At 35.2% G+C, this 22,876-nt stretch overlaps 1 protein-coding gene across 1 annotated transcript in view; it reads right to left on the bottom strand.

The window, feature by feature from the left end:
• Positions 1 to 1,076: 1,076 nt before the first annotated feature.
• Positions 1,077 to 22,876, bottom strand: part of LOC110830612 (homeobox protein abdominal-A homolog) — a 140,375-nt gene continuing 118,575 nt past the window's right edge. The window contains exon 3 of the mRNA XM_087342509.1: positions 1,077 to 10,261. Coding sequence (XP_087198635.1) covers positions 9,840 to 10,261 — 422 coding nt within the window. The 3' untranslated portion in view covers positions 1,077 to 9,839. The remainder of the gene's footprint in view (positions 10,262 to 22,876) is intronic.

Genomic DNA, 22,876 nt, shown 5'->3' with positions numbered 1-22,876 from the left:
CCCGTAACTAAGAAACAAATGCTAATTCGATGATGCCGGCTGGCACACTGATTCACTATGAATGTAGGCCGCACCCCCTAGCGGCAGAAGCTCGTACTACATCCGGTTCACCCTCTATTGACACAGTCTTGAAACTTTCCGATCGCACCTCGTATATACAGATTCACAACATTCCTACAGTAATAGAGGCACGTGGTCTGATCAATGATTTACAGCGCAGAAAATCAAGGTTTCGGTGGCTGAAATTATGGACTCCACACGAGAGATTATTTTATGCATTTTTCTAGTATCATAGCGTCAACATGGTGACCATTTGCTACTATCCCTAAAAAAAATGCGGAGGTGAGATAAGAGATAATCTAGTACATTACTCATGTGCTCTCTTGTTAATGCGAATACTCATTAATGATATTACACTTCTACAATTTCATCTCTCCTTGTGAAAAATCTAATGTTCTTAGTGTTTAGACGAATAATTGTAAATAATATTTAATAATTCAAATGGATACTTTTAGGGTAGATGCTGCATTAGAACGTAATGTACAAGTTCCCAGGAGTTATTTGAAACACGTTTGAATTCGTAATTAAAAAATCTGAAGCCAGACACTTAAATTCTTGTAATTCGATTCACTGAGGGATATAGCAACTTTCGTTGTCATTTATATTGTCGGTAATACAAAGAGATATTCAGTAAGTCCATACGAATGAGCTCCATCCTTCAAATTTATAACTCGTTAAAAGTCTCTCGTAAAGCTTTAATCGTAGTTAATATTGACGTATTTTAAAATGCTTCCTGCTACTGCACAGTGGCGCTGTTCTGAGAACACGGCTTGTCTGTCGGACAAGCCGAATTTCACTTTAGACGCTTACTGTTTACAAAGTACAAGACACACTTTTACTCACTGGTCAGATGGTTAACGCAGTGAGGAATTAATTAAAGTATGAAAAATGCTCATATTGTAGTCATTTTAAATTAAACGTCGTTAAGTAAGGTGATACGTTTTCTTAGTCTTCGTACATTTAGAATGATTAGTACTACTGAAATATTTCATACTTTTATTTTGTAAGAAAGAAAGTTGAAATGAAACAGGCATTTATTACACAACAAGTAACTACAGGTCTGAAACGACTTCACATATATACATATACAAAAACCATACACTCCTTTTCCTAATGTAAAAAAAGAATCTACAATTAAATTCATTTCTACATACGATATAAGATTACAATAATTGATCAAACAAAAATAATAATAGTTACTATGGACTTTTATTTTTATAGAAATCAGAAATAAACACATTTGCCTACATGCAACCGTTATATAAACATCGATGGCACACATTATTGTATATTTTCTTTCAAAAACATCAACTCGTAAAACTGGGGATTTGAATGAAGATTATGCCTTGTATTTTTTGTGTTATTCCTTATTAATACGTATAGCAGCTAAGGAGTTATTAATTTCTTGTACAATGGACACTGTCAAAATGTTGGCCTTTGTTCTATGTCTAAGTCAATACTTAGCTACTTACATACTATTCATTATGACAACATTTACGATCACGTGATTATATGACACAGACTTCACTTAATTAATGTAATGAATCATACAGTCACACAACTGCCGATTGTTAGGAAAGCTACGATATTTCATAATATAGGAAGACACACATACTAGTATGAAAAATGAGAATTATCAACTTAAATTAAATAATATTTAATGATCAATTTCAAACTATTCTGAACAGCGTTACTGCCGTCTTTATTTCGAACTTTATCCGTTGTCTGCTTTTTAAGCCCCAATGAATCTTAAATGCTGAACCTTAAGGTTTTTAAAACAGACTAGTGACGATAAGTACAAAACAAAGAAAGCAGCAATATAATACCATCGCCAAAGACATTCAGAGAAGAACTGAACAGCTTAAGTTCGTTCAGCACAGGTTATTTCATAACGTCGAATTCATAGGCCCAAACCTTCTTTTAGCTGGAACAACAGATTTTCGGAATAAAATTACGCAAGGAGAATGCACTTAACTTAAAACATTTGCAAACTTTTTAAAAATTTGTGGCATAACGTCATTGAACGGCCGACACAAGCTACAGATAAGAAAGGCTGTTGTTCCAAATTAATACGCTTAGTTAAAAATAACATAAAAACTTGCCGTCCCTTTATCTTTAAAGAATACAACGAAGAAAAACAAATGAAAAATATTATCTCCTTTAAGACTGTCTTATTCCCCCCTAAATATTAGTTTCTGTTTAACAAGAGAATGACAAAAGTTTTGGAGACTGTTATGAAGGTTGATTTACTTTCGGTGTTTGTGTCAATCTGCAAAATATTTATCGATGATACAAGACAAATATTAAAGCTGGACATTTTCATAATTTTCTACTGAATCTGAATTGATCCATTTCAAACTGCCTATGCCTTTACCGTGATGGAATTACCTTGTCAATGGAAAAAAATGCTTTGAAGAGGATAATTTTCATGATGCACCTTAAATATAGTAAAAATGGACGTGAAATAATAAAGCATAAGTACCTCAAATCTTAGACAGAAATACCATATTTGATCACACAAGAAGACAGTAAAAATATAAATTTGGAGGCTTTCACTTTATAAATGTATACGTATACTAAAACTTGACCAAAACGTAAGCATAAAATTTCAAGAAACTGTGCATAACGTTAAATATATTGAAAATGTTAGTAATAACAGCTGTTTTTAATATAACACTAAGTACAATTAAAGGTTTTTCAGATTATAAGACATTTAGACTTACAGTAACAAAAAAATGTTTACTCAAACCAAATGTAGTTAATTTTATATTTAAATATTGTATGACATGACCTATAAACGAAACCAGATACTGCACAAGAGTTTAATGATATAACTTCTTATACTTGAGAACCAATTGGTGTTTCCTGTGTTAAATGGGACACAATTACAGGAACCACTCACAACGGTCTCACAACCACGCACACTGCTTTTTCATCAAAGATAAGCGACTGTAACTTTTGCCGTGCAAAGTGAAGCTAGAACATAACAAATACAAAGCTGCTGCACACGTTTATATTGTATAATACAAAATGTGCGATAAGCTACAATATCCACTAATAATTCGGAGTCGAGAAGTCTGTACAGAAAACTTCAATATGACGAAAATAAAACTTTCTTATTAAACGTTTTTATTCTATTTAAAATGCTCTTCATTTAAAAGACTCGGGTAATAATTATCATTGCATGTACACAGTTGTTTCTGTTTCCTGTCATCTTTAAAACATCCATTCTCTACAAAGTTCTTGGTACATTTATTAAGAAAAACTTTACCATTAATAGGTCCACTTACGACTTTAAATTTTATGTTCCATTTCTTATTAACTTGCTGCGTATACGTGGACCTGTTACATTAGATCCTCTATCACAGGCTAGAGAGCATTTAATGAGTTTTTTTCAGTGACCCTCGTTGAAACGCTGAATCTTTCCGAGAGACATAAAGGTTATTTGTTTATGTTTTTAAAAGACACAGAAGTAACTCTTGACATAACATTGCGACTCACGACCTTCAGAATCGTAAATTACGTCTGACCGATATGGTATTCGAATTTTCCAAATAAATAACCTTTATACAATTTCCAGATCAACGCTATACCTGGGTAACACTGGAGTTGAAAATGGAAAGAAATTAATAAATATTCTAACACGGTAATATATGGAACAATTTATACGATAAGATATATTTTCGTGTCTCACCTCATAAATGTCCAATAAAATGCGAGTGGGTTTCATTTCCCACATTTAATTTTTGCATTTCTTTCAGAATAATAATAATAACAGAAGTTTTAACTTTGTTATACGGTATGTTTACACGCAATTAAAACAGAAATTTAAAGAAAATTTAAGATGAGCAACATTTAAAGCCTAATAAACTAACTTCACACACTCCTCCTTCCCTATCCGCCCCACGATTTACAACTATTACTTTACAATTAATCACATTTTCAGATATGGCAAAGCAACAGGCGTGTAGTTCTGATATCATCTAGTCATCCTTGTGACTCTGCTCTAAGACACTGATCCTAATAATTAAGCTGCACATATAATTTTATTTGTTGGTGTGTTGGTAGTATATCTACAACTGTATTTACAAACGGTAAAGAGGAGAAAACTAGACTGCCCACAACTGCCCTTCAAACTCGGCCTATAAGAAAACAAGAGCAAAAATAGACGCGCTGAATACGACACACGCCAAAACATTTGAAACAGATTTTTTCACCAATAAAGAGATAAAATTTATGAGCCTATAGTTAATTCATTTCTATTCTTGAATGCTGCAGTCAGTACGATTCTCTTGTGGTTAAATTTATAATCTCAACAAAATTAAGTTTTCTGGTGATTCAAGTAAACATAATTATATATTCTCAGTGATGTAAGGTTAATCCTAATTACCATCTTTTTATTTCACAAAAATATTCCATCTAACACTTCAAGTTCACAAACTATCCTTGTTTTTCTGCCACAAACTCAGAATTTAGAAGCTCTTTGTAATAAGCGTTTCGAACAAAAAAATTAATAGCAAACAATCGGAACCATATAATTTATTTAAACATATGTTAGAATATCTCTGAAAATTCAGAATCTTGTTTGGAGCTATACTGAAATTATAAAAATTAAACTCAAAAGCACTTACTATAATCAGTTTGGATCTGCAGTCACAGCTGTTTGTTTATTTTTCAGGCTTTCTTCTTACAACACTTATTCTGAAGACATAATGCTGGGTACAAAACAACAGACTTCGAATCGAAGCATATTGTTGTGTTTGGAATATTCAAATCCGTATAGCCCATGTCCAATTATTATACTAAGTTTTTATTTTATAAATTACAATACTAGCAAGTACACACGCTGTTATAAGAAAGCCTTACACAGGGCAAAGTCTGGAATTATCTTCATTCTCCAGCAGTGGGAGCAGCTATCATGCACATAAAGTTGTGTTAATTATCTCGCTCCATCATCATCACGGGTTCTACAGCCTATTACAGCCTTGACCGCCCCAAAAATGCGCTTCCATTGGTCCCTATGTACTGCTTTCCTTTTCCATCCCTGGACTCCGAGAGCCTGAAGATCTTGTTCTACACTATCAAGCCCCCTAATAATTATCTCGCTTACAGTGAAAATATCTTTGGCATATTATCAAAAATTTCGCCAAGTTCTGACTGCATGTATATATATATAAAAGTAAAATATTAGAAGATACAATTTGTGAACAGTCTACGGGGCATCCCCAATTCGCGCGGTTTCTGTCTTGAACATAAAATAAAATACAAATACGAATTTTGAGGCCTGCCGCTAATCAACCCACAGAAAACACCAGAACTTCAAAGTTGTTGAGTATCTATAAACCATTTATTAGTCATCCGTAAAGTGTTACAGGAGAGTTTGAAAACGTACGATTTCAAAACAATACTCACGAGATTTCATAGCTGCAATCCCTGTGAGATTAATTACGTAAGGATAATCTCACAGGATTTCGCCGTCATTTTTACAATCACTGTGCCACAGCAAACGATTTTTTCATTTTATTTTCAGCCGTTTAGATACAAACGAAAACATTTCAATCGACTAGACTTTCAAACTTGAAACTTTAAAATTGAAACAGAATCAATAATAGGGCATACATAAACTGCTAAGTAAGAGAGAAACAATTATGTTGTTTTATTATTACCATCTGATAAAACTGCAGCAAATTTGAACTAAAATCATAATAATAATAAAACGTGTTTCGGTTTTGCCATATTTACTGGTAGCTATATTATTGGTGTGGTAATAATTTACATCAGATACATTATTACAAATATACCTTTTGCAAAGTTGATAATAAACATGATTATGTAAGTACGTATTTTCCTATAGGGATGTAAACTTCTAAAGTTGTGTAATATCACGCATAACATAGCCCTAGCCTTGCAGGCGGAGTATTTAAATCAAAGAGCAACTGGCCAATGCTATTCAAGGAAATAATCTCAGTTTACAGTGTGACTCGTAAGAAAGACACAAAATTAAAATTTGATGATTGTTGAAGCAGGGAGATATATTTACCATTTGGCTTCGAAGCGCTAACGATCATGAAATTTATCAAACGTCGCGCCTGGGTATTTAACACTCTGCTTCGCATTAGGTTTCCAATCTCTGCCCAGAGACCAGCTATCTTCATTGAGATGCTCCGCGGTGTTCCTCAGTCTTTCCGCGTAAATGGTGGGATAGTAACTAAAATTTGGCTATAATAGATTCCTTCCATATGTTTACCAGTTGTTACCACTTATCCCATCATTGGACGCCATAGCCTTTCATCTGTGCTACTTGCAGAATCGTTAAATGAACAACAAAACAAACGAAGATATAAATCATGGTTATAGTAGTATTAGAAGTTAATAATTAATTAATGTAATTTGATTAGTACATCGGTCATGAAATCAACTAATAATATAAACAAATATCCCTTCCTCCAAGATTAATATACTAGGCCTATGTGTAAAGGCAGTTGATGTAGGTCTATAATAATTTGTTGTAAAGATGTTTCTAATAATTTATTAATTTTTTCTCCACAAGATCCGTGTTCTCTTGGATATCGGTTAACAATTTCCTTTTATCTGAATGCTCACACCCTCTATTTATCGAACAAAACTGTTACAAATGTAAGCTAGAATGAAAGTGACGTGTGGCTGAGTGAAAGTGACGTTTGAAATAAAAAACGTTCAGAAAATATTACAAATATTGTTAACAATTCCATTGCCTTCTCTATTAATAAATTGACTATTCAACAGTGCCGTAACCAGATGCCAACGCTCAGGCGGTTAATTCAGTCACGGGTGACTTCAAATGAGATTCGTGGTTGAATTGTGTGACACTGGTGCAGGTGTGGGATGTTTCCCGACTAAACATCCCACAATTCCCCAACACTCAATCTATCACCGCCCCACACAGTGTGCTAGAGCCCTGACCAAGCAACATATTATCATACCCTCGGTCCTAAATTAGGGGTTTCATTTCTGAATCGACACTTGTTTGCCTCGCATAAATGCAATTTACTTTTAGATCGGGTTTAATGTGGGTTAATTTCAATTCTTTGCAGCATGACACCCTATGCAATACTGTAACAACATGGAGAATGATATTCGAAATTGAAGATCCTAATATAGGATCTAAGAACTTGCTGAAGTAATTAAATCTATCAGAGTAAAAGTTTGGCTATAAGATGCGTAAGTAATACTACTGACTCTGAAACACACAGGGTCTACATTAGAACGTATATCGCTTCCATTCACACAAAATACTCAGACACCAGAAGTACGTATATCAGCTACATACATACGTACAAAGTTTCACAACACCTTATATCTATAATACATTACTGAACACGACAGATAAAAAACTGGAGAGACAAAAATTTCATTTATCTTGTTATGTTTTGAAATCCTCGTATCTTACGAATTGTATTTCTTATATGTTTAAACACATCTATACGGTGAAATAACCTACCCTGACACCAAATTACGTATAATGTACTCAAGTAATTCAAATACTCGAGTTGGTTATTTTATCCTCATGCAATGAGATTATGCTATGTCCGTCTGCAAATGGGATTATCTTTGACATTAAACAGAATGTCATTCGCTACATTTGTTTGCACCATCCCCGGCAAAACTTCTAAATAAAATTTGTTATATTTAAAATGAAACTGTATTACGATTTAAAATAGGTCTATAACATATAACTGGAAGTTTATAGTTGTTTCATTTGCACTGTAAAACAAATAAAATCTATTTACAATTTTAGTGAAGAACTATTTTTTCCACAGTTACTTAATTTAAAACAAATTCTAATTTGTGTACTCTATTTAGACAAGATTGGCTATAATGTTAATTTAAATTACACACTCATCTGAACTATTATAGAATTCTAACAACAAAACTGTCTCTTCATTGTGCATGGAAATGAGATGGTGCGTTATGCATGACAGAATGCCATATTGCACTCTTCTAGATAAATTCATTAATGTAGAGGATTATTATTGCGAGTGGAACTTTTAGTGACCACTTACCTACAAATGGACGCCTTCGTTGAAACTCTTTTGTTTTCCTAAAGTCATAATAATGCACAAAAATATTTTATATAAAGGAAACTGATGTAGATCCCTTACCAGGTAAAAAACGTTAACGTGTCGTAATAATTGGAAAACTTTAACTGAAGCTTAAAACGTCGACGAAAGTATTCTAGAAATGTAATTATTTTTGTAACAGCTGCCACGTAAGATACGCTGATAATTAATCATTAAAATTTAAATACAATTGTAATGCAATTATTTTCAAGGTTAAAACGTAACAAAACAAATAAAAGTGCTAAAGAAACACATTTCTTCTATACAGGTAATGGCAAGCACTAGTCAAGAACCGACATTTTCGTGCAATAAAGAATACAAAAATGTCGGCTAATCTACATGTCACATGTTAAAAATCTCAATTCAAAATAACTTCGTTACTTCAAGTAAGACGGAACGAACCAATAACTACAATCGCCAATAATTAGATAATGTTAAGATCAATAATTAAAACCAATGTACTTTAAAAAGCTTCCAACATGAACACAATTAGAACAATTAATATATATACAAAATACAACATTAAAAGATGTATGACCAACATTCTTATAAATTTAATTATTCTGAGGTGCTAAAACTTGTTAATCAAAATCAACGCGCTAAATTAATTAAACTTAATGAGCAAGTCAAATAACTGAGTATCGAAAATTATGAAAGTAAAATACATTCTTCTGCAACGTCTTTCTTGTGGGTCGTTAACTAGTTTTTTTGTTTCGACTTGGGTAAACTCCAAATCATAACGAAATGCATCCCACACTTTCTACCTTCTGGTTAACAAATGAAACGCCAATATGAACAGCAGCATTTTAAACACACAAAATAAAAATAAACCGTCGAACAATCCGCTTCATATTTGTTATATAACAACGCATTGTTTCTCAAGTATGTCTATGCCTGTTTAGTTGTATCAGATTTTAATACCCTATTACTGTTGAGTATTATGCTTCAACGAGCTTTCTGTTCATAATTTCATTATATATTCGTTGATTTTAAACATCGATCCACCGTTCTGTTATGTTCAGTACCAAACACCCAATTGCAGTAACACGATTTCTTCAACATAATAAAGTTATGTCTGAACTGCATCCCTTAATCCAGGTCTCACTCGGCAAGTATCACAGTAAACTAACACACATCACACGTTCCACTTTCTTTGGATTTGTGTAAAATAACAAAATGTCTCCATTATAAAACAAGTAACATCTTGCACATAATTTGTAAAAATGTTCAAATATATTTCAAATACCACACTGCACGATTCTGATCAGAATAAAATGTCACTTTTTACATCCATCATTCTGTAGGACTTCTAACTCAAGTTTCTGCAACTGTCAAGCAGTTCTAACTTCGAATTGGAGTCTTTAAGAATCGTTTAGACGCCAGTGCGTATTTTCTGTGGAATCTCGTGCAAAGTAACGCAAGCGATTTCCCAAGAATATTCTTGATGTTTCGGCATCGGATTGAATTAGTATTCTTGGAAAACACAAGATAATTAATTTCGCCCATTCACATCACACAAACCCAAAAGTTTAAAACTGGAATATAACTTTTCAATTTTAATGTCAATTTTCAATAATATTCGGAGTACGATTAAAATGAAGAGTCAACGCAGTAACGTCGAAGATCTACAGTTTCCTTCAGCGTGTATGTGGAAGGGAGAAGCATTCATCTGATCTCATTTTATGTCGGTACTTTCGCTACTGCTTTGAGGATATCTGCACCAGTGGTCTTATCCAACCCAAGTTTGTGTTGCTCATGATGATGATGGCTAATGCTGTGATGCTGTTGTTGTTGTTGCTGCTGCTGTTCGTGTTGTTTTTGTTGCTTTTCTTGTTGTTGCTGCTTAAGTCTGTCCTGTTCCTCGCGCTCTCTTCTGGCCTGTTCGTTGATTTCTTTCACTGCTCGAAGTTCTTTCTTCAACTTCATTCTTCGATTTTGGAACCAGATTTTAATCTGCCGTTCCGTCAGGCAAAGTGCATGGGCTATCTCGATTCTTCGCCTTCTAGTCAGGTAGTGGTTAAAATGAAACTCCTTCTCCAGTTCTAAAGTTTGGAAACGCGTGTAAGTCTGTCGACCACGGCGCCTGGGACAGCCATTGGGACCTGTCAACAGCAAGAGAAACCAGTATAAGGCATTTTGTTGACGAATAAAAACAAGGTACGAAGTACTGTAGAGAATACCTGTACTGGAAGCTAGATGAAGTGAAGTCCTGTCAGGGTATGTACTTGTCTAAAAATTCTCAACTTCGTACATAATTTATAATATGGTGGCGGCGACCAAGCAGGCATTAGAACCTAACTTCAAATGACTTGTCAATCTAACACCATAAAGGAAAAGAACATTCCGTTATGAAATGATACTTCAGTTTCTCTTCAACTTGATAGAAAACGGACGAGAATTAAAATAGCAGAAAGTCGTGCAATTAAAATAGAAACATAAAAACGTTTTAGTGCAATGATGAGAGCACGTAAGCCTACGGCCATGTTAAGTTGCTAAGAAACATAGGAGGAACTCAACCTTAATCCGCCCCAAAACAACATTAAATATCATCAAAATCACATTTGTAATTTTGTACATAACTACATTCTTTCAAGGATGACAGGCCTATGTTGTAACAACAAAAATAATAATTCATCTCCTTTAATAAGACGCTTTCCAACAACCTATAACAAAGCAAGAAACTAAAAAATCAGATAAATAACTGCATTAAAATACACGAATTAAAAGTGAAACAAATAATTCGTCTAGACAATTTCCCGTGTAAGAAAACTGTCCTCAATTGGAATAATTTTTTGATAAAAATGCCCAACACCCTAGACGTCATTGTAGCAACGATGAAATTAGCTGAGACTGACTACGCTGACAGTAGAACATCCTCATATTTTATTTGTAGGCACACGAATACCAACAGCATCCTTTACGGAATGGCAACTTATTTTGCCCTTTAAATGTTAATAGGAAATAAAGCATTGAGATGTACCCGTCTAAAATAAGTGTTCTAGATTTCAGACAATCCAAATCATAATTACGTAAACTGACAAAGTTATGGCGCAAACTATCAAACAATCTTGCTAATTACAGGGACAGTTTTGTATGATTCACTCCGCTTAGATTAATTACTGCATTTAGTCTTGATTTCCTTAATGGATGAAGTCAAAAAACACATTCAACATCTAGACAGCTGTACACCTGAGCTACGGACAAGATTTGTATTAGGTAACTGATTTTAAGATGCGTAGTCCTATATGTTCTAACTTTGTTTTGAACCTTTTCATTGGTATTAAATAGACTGAACTTCCTATACGAAATTTATTTTATGTGAATATTTACCAGCTCTAATTCAAAACAGGCTAATCTTTAAGTTCGTTCTTAACCGGTTTTTCGCGATATTTGATTTCGTTTGTACAGTTGCCAAATCGTGGTAATAACAGTCAGATTTTAACCCTCTCCTGTCATCGCGCCATTCTGTGTTTCTGTTTATTTGTCACATTGTTACTGCCTTAACACTTGGTACTTCTGACGTCTCGTTAAAAACCTGCTTCTTACATAGGTTACTTCGCATCTTAAAAATGGTATTCCTAATCTTAATACTCAGTTTGTCTCACTGTTACAATTTATTCGTTTCTAAACATTTCTAAGCCAATGTTTCCTAGAAAGAGTGACTTAATGAACTTAGATCTATATTACAGAAAATACAATCTCAATATAGTATCATCATATTAACTCAGTTCACGAACTCAAGCACTCAGGACTTCACAACAATAATTCACTTTGCAGAGTAGCTTAATTAAGGACTGAAGCCTGTCAATCACTTTATCTTTGTAATGTAAACGTGTTGTTTTGTATGATGTAAGAACTGAATCTTTAAACATCATTTTATGATCTTAAACTTAAAAGGATTAACATGGATTCCAGCGCAGAAAAGACTCTTTCGGCTATCCAAATAGCATAATTTTCTGAATGAACCTCAACACTCTTTTACATGAAGCTCACACAACATACGGCGTAATACGGAAATAGAACACTTGAACTACAAGGAGAACAAACATTTCCCATGCATCAAAATCTCCTTATTTACTTTGAAAGCAATATACTGGATGGAACATACTTTCACTTCAATGTATTCTGAGGCGTAATTTGCGAAATGAACACATATTTGACTAAACAAGTTCAACGGCTAATGAAGCACATGTACTCTAAAGTTGATCAATTTTTCTATGGTCATGATAATAAATTTACATAAACTTCCATATTCGAAATAGATTTGACAACACCCACAGACAGAAGTCAATAACCTGTACCAGATGCAATGTCTTATCTCCCGTATAGAATATATAGTGCAGGTCTATAAGAAACTGTTAATTTCAATAAAGTTTCAGGAACACAACCGGTTCTGAAATACATGTTTGAACCTTCTTTCCCTGTGGACGTATTCCACATATGTTCATCAATCCAATAAAATTCGGATTATTTATGCAGTCTCATCGACTTCTTCGGGATGAAATTTCACACGTTTCCAGAATTCCGCTTTGAGTTGAAGTTTGGGCAGACTCTTACTTCGCTGTGAGAATTAAGGAGAGAATATAATACAAAATTTTATAAGTAAGGTTATTACCGTGTTCAGAAAGTAAGATTGCATGACCGGTAAGCTCCTTACCATAATATGCAGGTCTTTCTTTCAAAATTATTCGAGTAGTTTATCAACGCAAGGAGGTTCGTAAACGTAAAGGAGAAAACAATAAAATAAATGATAATGTAAAATAAAATACGTAATTTTAAACTAACTTTTGAAGGTAAAATTCTGTTCAACTAATTATGTCAAATAAGGACAAAGAATTCCACGTCCATCGGAACACGCGATTAAATTAACAGAAAATAAATGTCGACATATTTTTATAATGTGACAAAAACGTCAGAAAATGTTCACAGGTGTGCCTGAAGTATTTAAAAGATTGGACTTTCGGTTGCGAAAAAGATTACAATGTGGTTTGGGATCCAGAGCCATGGCCCAAAAACCGGCAACTTAAACTCAACAGGAATGTAATACGGAAGAAACAAGAAAAGAAATCTTTCACTTTACTTGGCACAAGCCTTAAAGCTAAACTTTTTTCGCAGTAAGAAACCCTTTTAAAAATCCTTTGAACTCTTTCACACAGTCAAAAGCTATTACATAAGCGAAAGCAACAAGGAGACAGAAAATATCTGCCATCTTCCGGACGAAGCCTTTCTTTAAAAAACTGAGCTTAACATTGAAAAATACAACCCTTACAATGTGATGTGTTTGAAAACTTTCACCTCAGTCATGTGATGGGTAACTGTAAATTTCCCGACAGGTTATACATCGTTACATCAGCAGCTGCAAGGGAGAGGAAAAAAGTGTCTCCAGGGCAATAAAAGTACCTATTTGAAGTGTGACATAACAACACAAAAGAAACACGCTCTGGTAAAGCAATAAAAAGAACATTTAACCCATTAAGTTTTTGGTAAAAGGAAGAGAACAGTGCAATAAAGAAAGATGATATATAATAGACAGAGAATGGTAGACGAATGTAGGATATTAGTCAAGAGCCTTTTGGATCGTGTCAACAAGAGAAAGTTTAGTTAGGAACTTCAGTTTGGCTATCAACAATAAAAGGATATCATATCAAGGCTCCAAAGTTAATATGCAGACGATTATATTAATTTCATCTTACTGTCGATCTCTCGAACCTGCTACAGAATATGAATGAATGCGGTTTCACTATATTGTGATAACAATCTGAAGACAAATTAGCAAAATTTATACTCAGCAATTTACAAGCTGAGTAAAGAGCACATATGAAAGAAATATCTCAGTACCTAAATACAACGGAGACAAGTTAATAAGCTGTGAGGAAAATGCAATTAAAATGGTGGCGTTGCGATTAAACAAAGACACAACTGCAAATAAAGCAAGTTCTTGGAAATGCCTACGTATGTACAGTTCATGTGTGCAGACTATACCTTTTACAGCTCCGGTATAAGCCATCTAAAGTTATCGTTTATAATAAGACAAGAACAAGGTTGCGTTTACTTTGTAAGCTGTGTATATGCCATGTTTAAGCAAAATGACGCAGATAAGCCTCTGTGTTGGTGCACAGCTCTGCAGTTTTGGAATCAGAGTGCTGAGTATAGGGTTCAAAACGATGTGATTACATGGAAATACGACGATATTCCGTCCATCCTCCTGTTTTCATACAGCAAGGATGTAAGCGTTGTCTGTAGTATTGTGAAGAAAAATTTGTGGGGATTTTGGTTCTGGGAACATATTTTTAATGAACACTTCAGAAAATTTCATGACGCAGCTGTTTTCTTTCTGCTGCGTTCAATTTTCTTCTTGAACAATGTCAAAGTACAGTAAATTCCGGTTAATTGGGCCATCAGTTGGGACAAATCTTAGAGAACAAACCTTTTTAACTCTTTACGTGAAACTTCGCATAATTGAGCCAAAGAGTTCTAGTCCCGATCTGTCCCAATTAACCGGAATCCATTATATTTGGTAATTTATTTTACAATGGGTGGAATTCGATACAGGTAACTTCATTCGTAACTTTGATATCATACGAAATTACATTCGTATCTGTAGACTTATGGAAATTTGTGGAATATCTGTCTATAAATTTGAATCGAATAAAATCACATGACCTAACAGTAAGCTGAACACTTTATGACAATGAAAACAACAACTAATTTTAAGGTTGATTTGCCAGCACTTGCTTAGAGATCGTGTAATGCAGTTCCCTTACTTCGCAAAACGTTTTAACATTCTGTTTTATAGCGTTAGCTGTTTCAATGAGCAGAGTGTCGTCCAAACAATTTTACTGCAAGTGTGTATACACGACATCACAGGTTCCGAATGCCATATGAATGATTTCCCTGCCACCTAACAAGTGGTACACAGATCTTCCATTGTTTCATCAGACAAATGAACACGCGAAATATTTTTTAGACATGTTCCTTTGTTCTTTCTTTCTCTTTTCTTTTTCCCAAGGCTCTGCAGTTCTTGAATAACACAGGCCATATCATGTGGAAGAGATTTAGAAAACGTGCTATTGACGATTAGTAACCAAGATTCCTTGGACGGAATTTCGGCTCGTTGCAAGGCCTCTCTACCTACACAGAACAGAATAACAGGGAACGACGCGGACAATCATCCAAAGCTGACCGAGATGCGAATCCACGATCCCAGCGTCAAAGTGGACAAGACCCACGCCCCAAGTGATCAGCGTAATTTTATTAGGTATTAACAGTCATGTTACAGCAGTCCTTAATTATGTCCCAGAAGGCAACAGAAAGGAAAGGAAGCCATACTACAGGAAGATTACAATGCATGATTCAAAGTATTTTTATAGAACATAATGCCCTTTTATTACTCATGAGGTTTTTTATCGTATCATAGCACTGAAGCACTGTTTTCTTGATTATTGCAAAATGATAAGCTTTCTACAGCAAACATAACTGCAGGCTGTTACTTGACTGCCCGTGTTGTTCTTTTGGATTGTACGTCAAACGCCCTGAAGATAGAAGCATATTCCTCTGAAACTTGGAACCTACAACTCCAAGTCCACACGGCGGTAAGAACAGGAGACAAAGACTAACATTTTCATCATCGTTTAAACGTCACGTAATCCGAAGTTCTTGTTCTATGCCATGCTTCACTTTGTTTCTATGTGTTTATCGTATTGCCCACTGTTTTCAAATCCACTGTAAAACAAGGTCTCATTTGCCTTGGCTGTTTGTTATTCTGTAAATTTCGTGGTAAATTTCTTGGGTACACGTTGTGGTGATATTTTGATTCGTGTACGAAATACTGCATAGCATGATAATTAAGTAACAGGAAAATTACATGTTATAAATGGATATTGCGGGTGCATTAACTGAAACCTGTACGTACATATTGACATTAAATAATTATGGAACCTCTGATCTCTTTTTCCACCTCAAAAGAATGGACAAACACATAAAAACATCCTTTTCGAATATATGATGTGTTACAAGGAATAAAATGAACCTACAAATACGACAAGCAGAGAAACTTGAATAAAAAAAAGACCGTGTTATATATTCTATATTGCGGCAAAGACGAAAACAAACTTGTTCTGATAAGAATTAAAAAAACTCTCAGTATAAGTTCTTTGTTATTGTAAAGCGCTAGAAAATATTCTAAACGCCAGTACATCAGAAAATGTAAGTGAATATGAGAAACCAAAAAGAGATATATTGCAACTAAAGGAATGGAAATAAATAGTGTCTTATGAAATGTGAGTAGGTAGGAAGGTGACCATATCGCCAACTGTGCATTTAATGTAATTTAGAATGCACTGATATTTATATACATCCCTCACGTCATAAAAACTCTAGGGAGACTGACCTCTTTCAGAGATTACAAGGAGCTTTTTAATGAAACATGATCAGGGCAACAACTATAAGTTCTCCACAGGAAATATTCCACGTTACATACGTGCCAATTCAATACTGAAAGCAAGATGTGAAGGAACGAGAAACAGGCATGTATGGCGGTAGCTAATGAAACTCCTGGACGCTTCGTACTTCCTATAGTACGGGTACGATCAACTCTTGTCGAGAAGCCGAGGTCCAACATGGCCGAAATGCGTTGAACAATAAAGAATATGGCCGACTAGGGAGGGATAAGTTCTCCAGAGTTACCATGGCAACCGGCTGACAAAGACGGAGCGAGAAGGTTAAAGGTTTTCCAGCTGAGGGTACCCTCATGCACAGGGTTGGGCTTTAGATTCGCCCCTTCCTTCAGCCAAATACAACAGCCTGCACCCTCCAACCAATTCCAGCATACCCATTCATTATACCCATCCAACAGCCCTCAGCTAGGTAGAAGACCTCACTCACCGAACTGCAAAATTTCAGCTCTATAGGAACAATAGTTCTGTTTTACAAGTTCCATATACAGATTCGGTAGTTAGGAATCGTTCAATAAATCATAATATAGTTAAATATACAATTTTTAGCAAGAAAATACAAGGAGATATTCGTAACAGGTATGCTCAATAAAATTATACCACTACACTATTTAATGCCGAAATTCGTGATCAGAAGATGAAAAATAGCTCAACCAACTTCGTTACAATCTGACTAACAATTACATTATCGGGATTCCAGAACAAATCAGAACATAATTCTAAATATTTTGTGATCATGTTTTAGGATTGTTCTTTACCATATTTCATATTCAGCCAGACACACAACACATCAATTTTGTCTTATTAATGGTATATTCGCACAAGAGGGCTTAAAGTTTGTTCTCAAGATGCTACGAGGTGCGATCGGAAAGTTTCAAGACTGCGCCTATAAAAACCCGTACACTTATCTCAGGTATTAAATTCATCCATCACCCTCGAAGTAGTTCCCCTGGGAGTGAACACAACGATCCCAGCGCCGCTGCCAAGCCTGGAAGCATCCCTGGAAATCTTTCTTTGTCAGCCTGTCAAGCACCATCTGCGATTCTGCCTGAATCTCTTCTATCGTCTCAAATCTCCTTCCCTTTAGCTCTCACCCTATTTTTAATACAAGATTTTTTAAATAAGAGTATATAATATTTAACAGTTCAGCAATTCCAACGCATCGAAGCAGTAGGCCTCTGACCTACAAGCCTGTTAGATCTCCACTATCCTATCCCATACATCGGTCACAACAGTAAACATACTTCCTGAGTTTTTAATCAGGTGTGACATTTCTTCGAGTAAGTTAGTACAAAAAGTCTCTGAAGAATATATGTTAGAATCTATAACACAACCAGACGAAAACTTATAGACTGAACTTACACAAGAACTGGTGTCATGGCAGTCGTGTAGTTGTGAGCAACGTTTCGGAGAATGGTAGAGCCTCTTCAGGGCTATCCTGATGATGTGGCGATATTTTCCTCGGAAGCTGTCACGTCTTAAGCCCGTGAACACCTCAAATCGCTGCAGTATTTATCTTACTGCTAATACAAATGACGTATGTAGAAAATAGCCCTGTGAATACGAAATGTGAAACAACCGATACGAAGACTATGTATTTCAGGATTTCAGTCAAAAGAATTTTTACCCATAAATGTCCTTGACAAAAAAAGATATTCGACTGAAATTATAACGCAACATTTTAACCAAATTTGACGTCAACATTTCAGGGCCTTTAAAATAAATTCTTGGTCTACTCACGGTGCCGCCAGGTTACAACGAAGATAATTTATCCAATCTTTGTGGCAATGCATTAAAATGCTAATAATGTACTATCGAAAACAGGTTCACAAAACATAAATTAGTGAGCAACAGATTTAAACTAATTTGTTAATTTATTTTTATTCATTATTCACTTAAAACTAAATATTTACTTAAGGCGGTAACTTTTACCACTATGCACGGTGATAATATAATAGTCCGTCCAAGGATATTTCCGGAACGGAGTCTGGAATTACGTTCCAACAATGTCATTTGTCACACTGTCCTACCTGATCACTGTGGCCTACCTACAGCAGTTTGGCTAAATGAATTAAATAACCATACAAGATAGAAGCAAAGCATAAATTCTGCTGAACCTGCACCTGAAGCTTGTTACGTGTTAACTCCTAAAAGGAAGCAGAGAACATTCAGTGTATCACATGCCAAGTTAGAAACCACACGCAGCTCTTAATATCACTGATTCGGACAACGTGGCAGATCTACACTGTAATAAAATAAACGATCCGTGCTTGATCTGTATTAAACAGTAAATACAGTCTATCACTAACAATACTGTTTCAAGAACAGAACATAAACTTCTAATTTTTCACGAAAATCATCACAACCCAAGTTCAACTGGTTTCTATTAGTGATTAGCCGTTCACAGGCGCCTTCAAATCAATCAAATGCCATGAAGCCATCTACACAAGCCATTATCACACTTTGACAGATGAAAAGCGTTGAGCGAAGCGCATGGTATGAGTACTAGTAATGTGAATTCTGACGGTTGTGAAAACCACGGCAAACAAGGATTCAAAGTTAAATCACTGGTTTGAGCACATTCTTTAAACTCTTTTCTCACGTCGTTAAATCCCCGTAAAAGACGCCTGTAAAATTTAGCAACTCCCCCACCCACCTCCAATTCTTAATAACGGGAACATGTTATTCAAGGTAAAGACGGTCATACAAGAATACTCATCGCCCATCACTTCCCGTTTGCAAAGCCTGTGAAGGCTTCCAGTGATATCTCCACGTCCCCTTGACACCAAGTGGAGACATTTTGCTCAGAGTAAATTTCTGTTTTTCGTTTAATTGAATTGATCATGAAAAGAGAGGTTTATTTGCATTTTTAGGCGACAATTACCTCAGTATTCCTAGTTGCCCCTGAAATGTACAAGACCTTCCCTCACTTTACAAGTGGATTAGCCAATGAACACTCTTCCTACATCATCCATTCATAATAAAAGAACCCATAGCAATTTCAGGCAAGAAATAATTGGCTAGAAGCACAAGAAACACTGTGTTTAACACTATATAAGCCATCCAATATCTTTCGAAATTACGATAAACTACTGTCGAGGCTTGTCCTTAATCACGTTCTACTTTCTGGAAGGGGTGGTCGTCCCCTCCTACCACTTCACCTTGTTTTCGACGATCGGGTCTTCCATCCTCCCCTCCCATTTTCTTCCACCGTGTTTATTTTCACTGTTGGGTCAGCAAGAGCCCAAGGGTGATGGGGTGGAGGTGTGGGGAGGTAATTTATATGTGAGCGTGCTGATTGCTTTTTCCTGATTGCATCCAGTAATTTGTTATCCTCACTTCTTTCCCTCGACCCCTACTGAACCATAGTGGGTCGGTTCCAATAATTCAGCGTTCAGCTTTCTTGTTTCAGTTCTCACAAGTTTTCACTCACAGGTTTTACGAAAACTTATACCATAAATACGTTGCTTATTGTGTTTCGAGCCTCAGAAAACATGATAAATGTGCATGAAAAAATGACCTTCTACTAAGATTGGATCCATGTCATAAATTCTAGTGCTCTTTTGTCTTCAGCCCATACCAATTATTAAATGTTCTGTCCAAGCAGAGAACACGTTATTTCAGTTCACTGAATTTCAGTTTTGTGACAAGTCTTAAATAAATCCCTTTTGGTGCCTAGTGGTTTTCATCACTGTATGTCTTATGAATTAGTCTATAATTCTTGTAGTGAAATCCTGTTATAATTAACTTCCTTTCCAACCTTCTTCTAAACAATTTAACTACATACATAGACTGATGTATCTATGGGATCATTAATGTGGAGTGAATGGAATTACTAGATCAAATACCGACCATATATTATTTATTTCGAAAGATGTTAGAAAATATACTATTTACAGGCTTAAAAAGGGCTGTGTTTCAGTTACGAAAGAGGTACTAGCATCCCGTTACATTCTAACAAAATTTGGAAAACCACGCCCAAATATTAAAATTTGTTTGAACAAAAACTTTCATAAATGTGCTATGGTTTAGGTTAATATTACTCCAAAGAACTTCCTATCAATAAGAAAAGGGCTTCTGTAATTTAGCTTTAGTATTCCTATATGCTTTAGTTCTGTCCAAATAAAGCAGGAAATGAACGAAACGGTACAGGATTAGGCCGATTATGTTAATTTATTACGCCAAAAATCAAACGTCTCGCGTCAGTGCTTACTACTGTAGCTTAGTATTCGGAAGGTCACGTCTTCGAAATCATGGATAACATCAGTTCAACTAGAACTGATGTTATCCATGATTTTCCTAAGCCCAAGGCAAAAGCTTGAATTATAGTAAACTTGAAAGTCACGATGACAGTTTCCTTCACAACATTTTCAATTAATCGTTTACCGTTGTATTCGGCGCTAGTCCAAAGTCTATAGAGGCCTAACTGCCTAATCACTGCATCTGAGGGAATCGTCATTAAATATCCTAAATCATGAAGTAATTAATCAAGGGATTTAGGCAAAAACCTAACAAAGTTCATGTCTGGTGAGCAGAATAAATGAAAAATAACTTAAGAAATGCTATAGGCCATGAAATTTAAATTACAAACCTTGGAACTTAGAAATAAATACATCAAAATAACAGCTTAAATTATTGCACATTAAGATATTAGCCTGAAATTTTGGACGGACTGTCATTAAACCGATGCATATTCATGTCCATTTTAATTCGACTGAAATAACTATACAACCTAATCAGTGGACTCACTGGAAATTGGTAATCCCAGTCTCTAGGGGCTGGAATTAGTTTAATTTAGTGGACCCAACTGATGAGGTTGTATAGCAATTTTATTGTGATTGTATTATTGTCACTTCAACACAATATTTTACCAATTATATATGTTCTGACCCAATGCGGCCATCATCAGTTTCGATTTAAGTCAGTCACTGTACAGGTATTAAGGTGTCGTACACAAAAGAAAACACCACGTACACCAAACACCACAGCAAGACTTCTCAAGCTACTCTGCCAGTTATTTACAAGTTTAAAGTCTTAAAGTTTAAAACATTTTAATATCTATTTTAGACGCTAATTTTACATTATAATTATTATTTTTTTTTTCGGGTAAAACTGGAAAGCGTAAGTAACATTTTAGTCCCTTCAAAGTTACCACGAACTTACATCGAACCCGATGAAAGCCGCGTTGGGCAAAAACATGCAGTTCGGGAAATACAACACAATTAGAGTAATAAAAACAAAAATGGAATGCTGCACTACAGAATGAGTTGCATAGTTATACCAGATAAGGAAAGCTATGCCATCTTCCGAAACGTTGAGCACTTTCCAAACTAACCGAAAGGTAAAATTTGTACGTTACAGTGAAACAAATACAGCCTGTCCTAAAGAGATGTATAAAAACTTTCAATAAATAAAACATGACATTTTAAGAAATGAAATCATTGCATACGTCAGAACTAGCAAATATGAAGATGACAAACAGTCTTCTGGATGTTGCGCCGTGAAGTGTAGAAAAAGTGACGGCTAGCACCACTGAAATGTTGGTAAACGTCTGGACAGTACAAGGCACAGCATCCCAGATGATCGTCGCCGTCTCTCATGTTTAGTTTAGATGAACCTCACTCTCGAAATGTTAAAATACGACACAGGTGTCCTCATTTAAAATTTTTTGACGGATTTGAGCACGTAAGTCCATAATTTTTAACAAGTATCTGCTGCTTTGTTGTCACCCTGTTTCATGTAATCTAATTAAATCATTCTTAATTTATAATTTTAAATTGTGTTATCAGGTCACTTTTCCATTTAAAAAATAAATTAACCGGTATCTTGCGACCGTGAAGGGTCTTTACGTATGTAGCGGGGGTACGATTTAACTTCAAAGGTCTAAATGAACATAAGAAAGAACTAGAGTGAGTTGCTGCTAATGACAAAACTGGCGGGGACTTCACTCCTACAAAGTCGCATCTGGGTAGCCAGAATTAAACAGAAATGGTTGAGGGGGTTGTAACAAGAAGAAGGGGGGGTTAAAATTAAGAATTACTGGTTCAAGAGGGTCGATGAAAGATACAAACTTCCTCATGAACTATTCAGTACAAATTAGCGGTTAATTTTTCTTGAGAAAACCTACCACTATAATTCTATTGCCGTAGGCTAAATGAAGTTCCAGCACGTCATCTGTATATTTGCCATTATTTTTAAATGTGAGGAGTTCCGCCTAAGTTAACATGTGCGTGAAATTTTAAGGTGAGCGTATTCTTGTGATTC

Source organism: Zootermopsis nevadensis, unplaced genomic scaffold (assembly GCF_977971745.1).
Source record: "Zootermopsis nevadensis isolate Lab colony 2312 unplaced genomic scaffold, Znev_1.0 Znev_ptg000001l, whole genome shotgun sequence".
Taxonomy (NCBI): Eukaryota; Metazoa; Arthropoda; class Insecta; order Blattodea; family Termopsidae; genus Zootermopsis; species Zootermopsis nevadensis.
The sequence above is the reverse complement of the archived record's forward strand: the minus strand, read 5'-3'. Positions and strand labels throughout refer to the sequence as shown.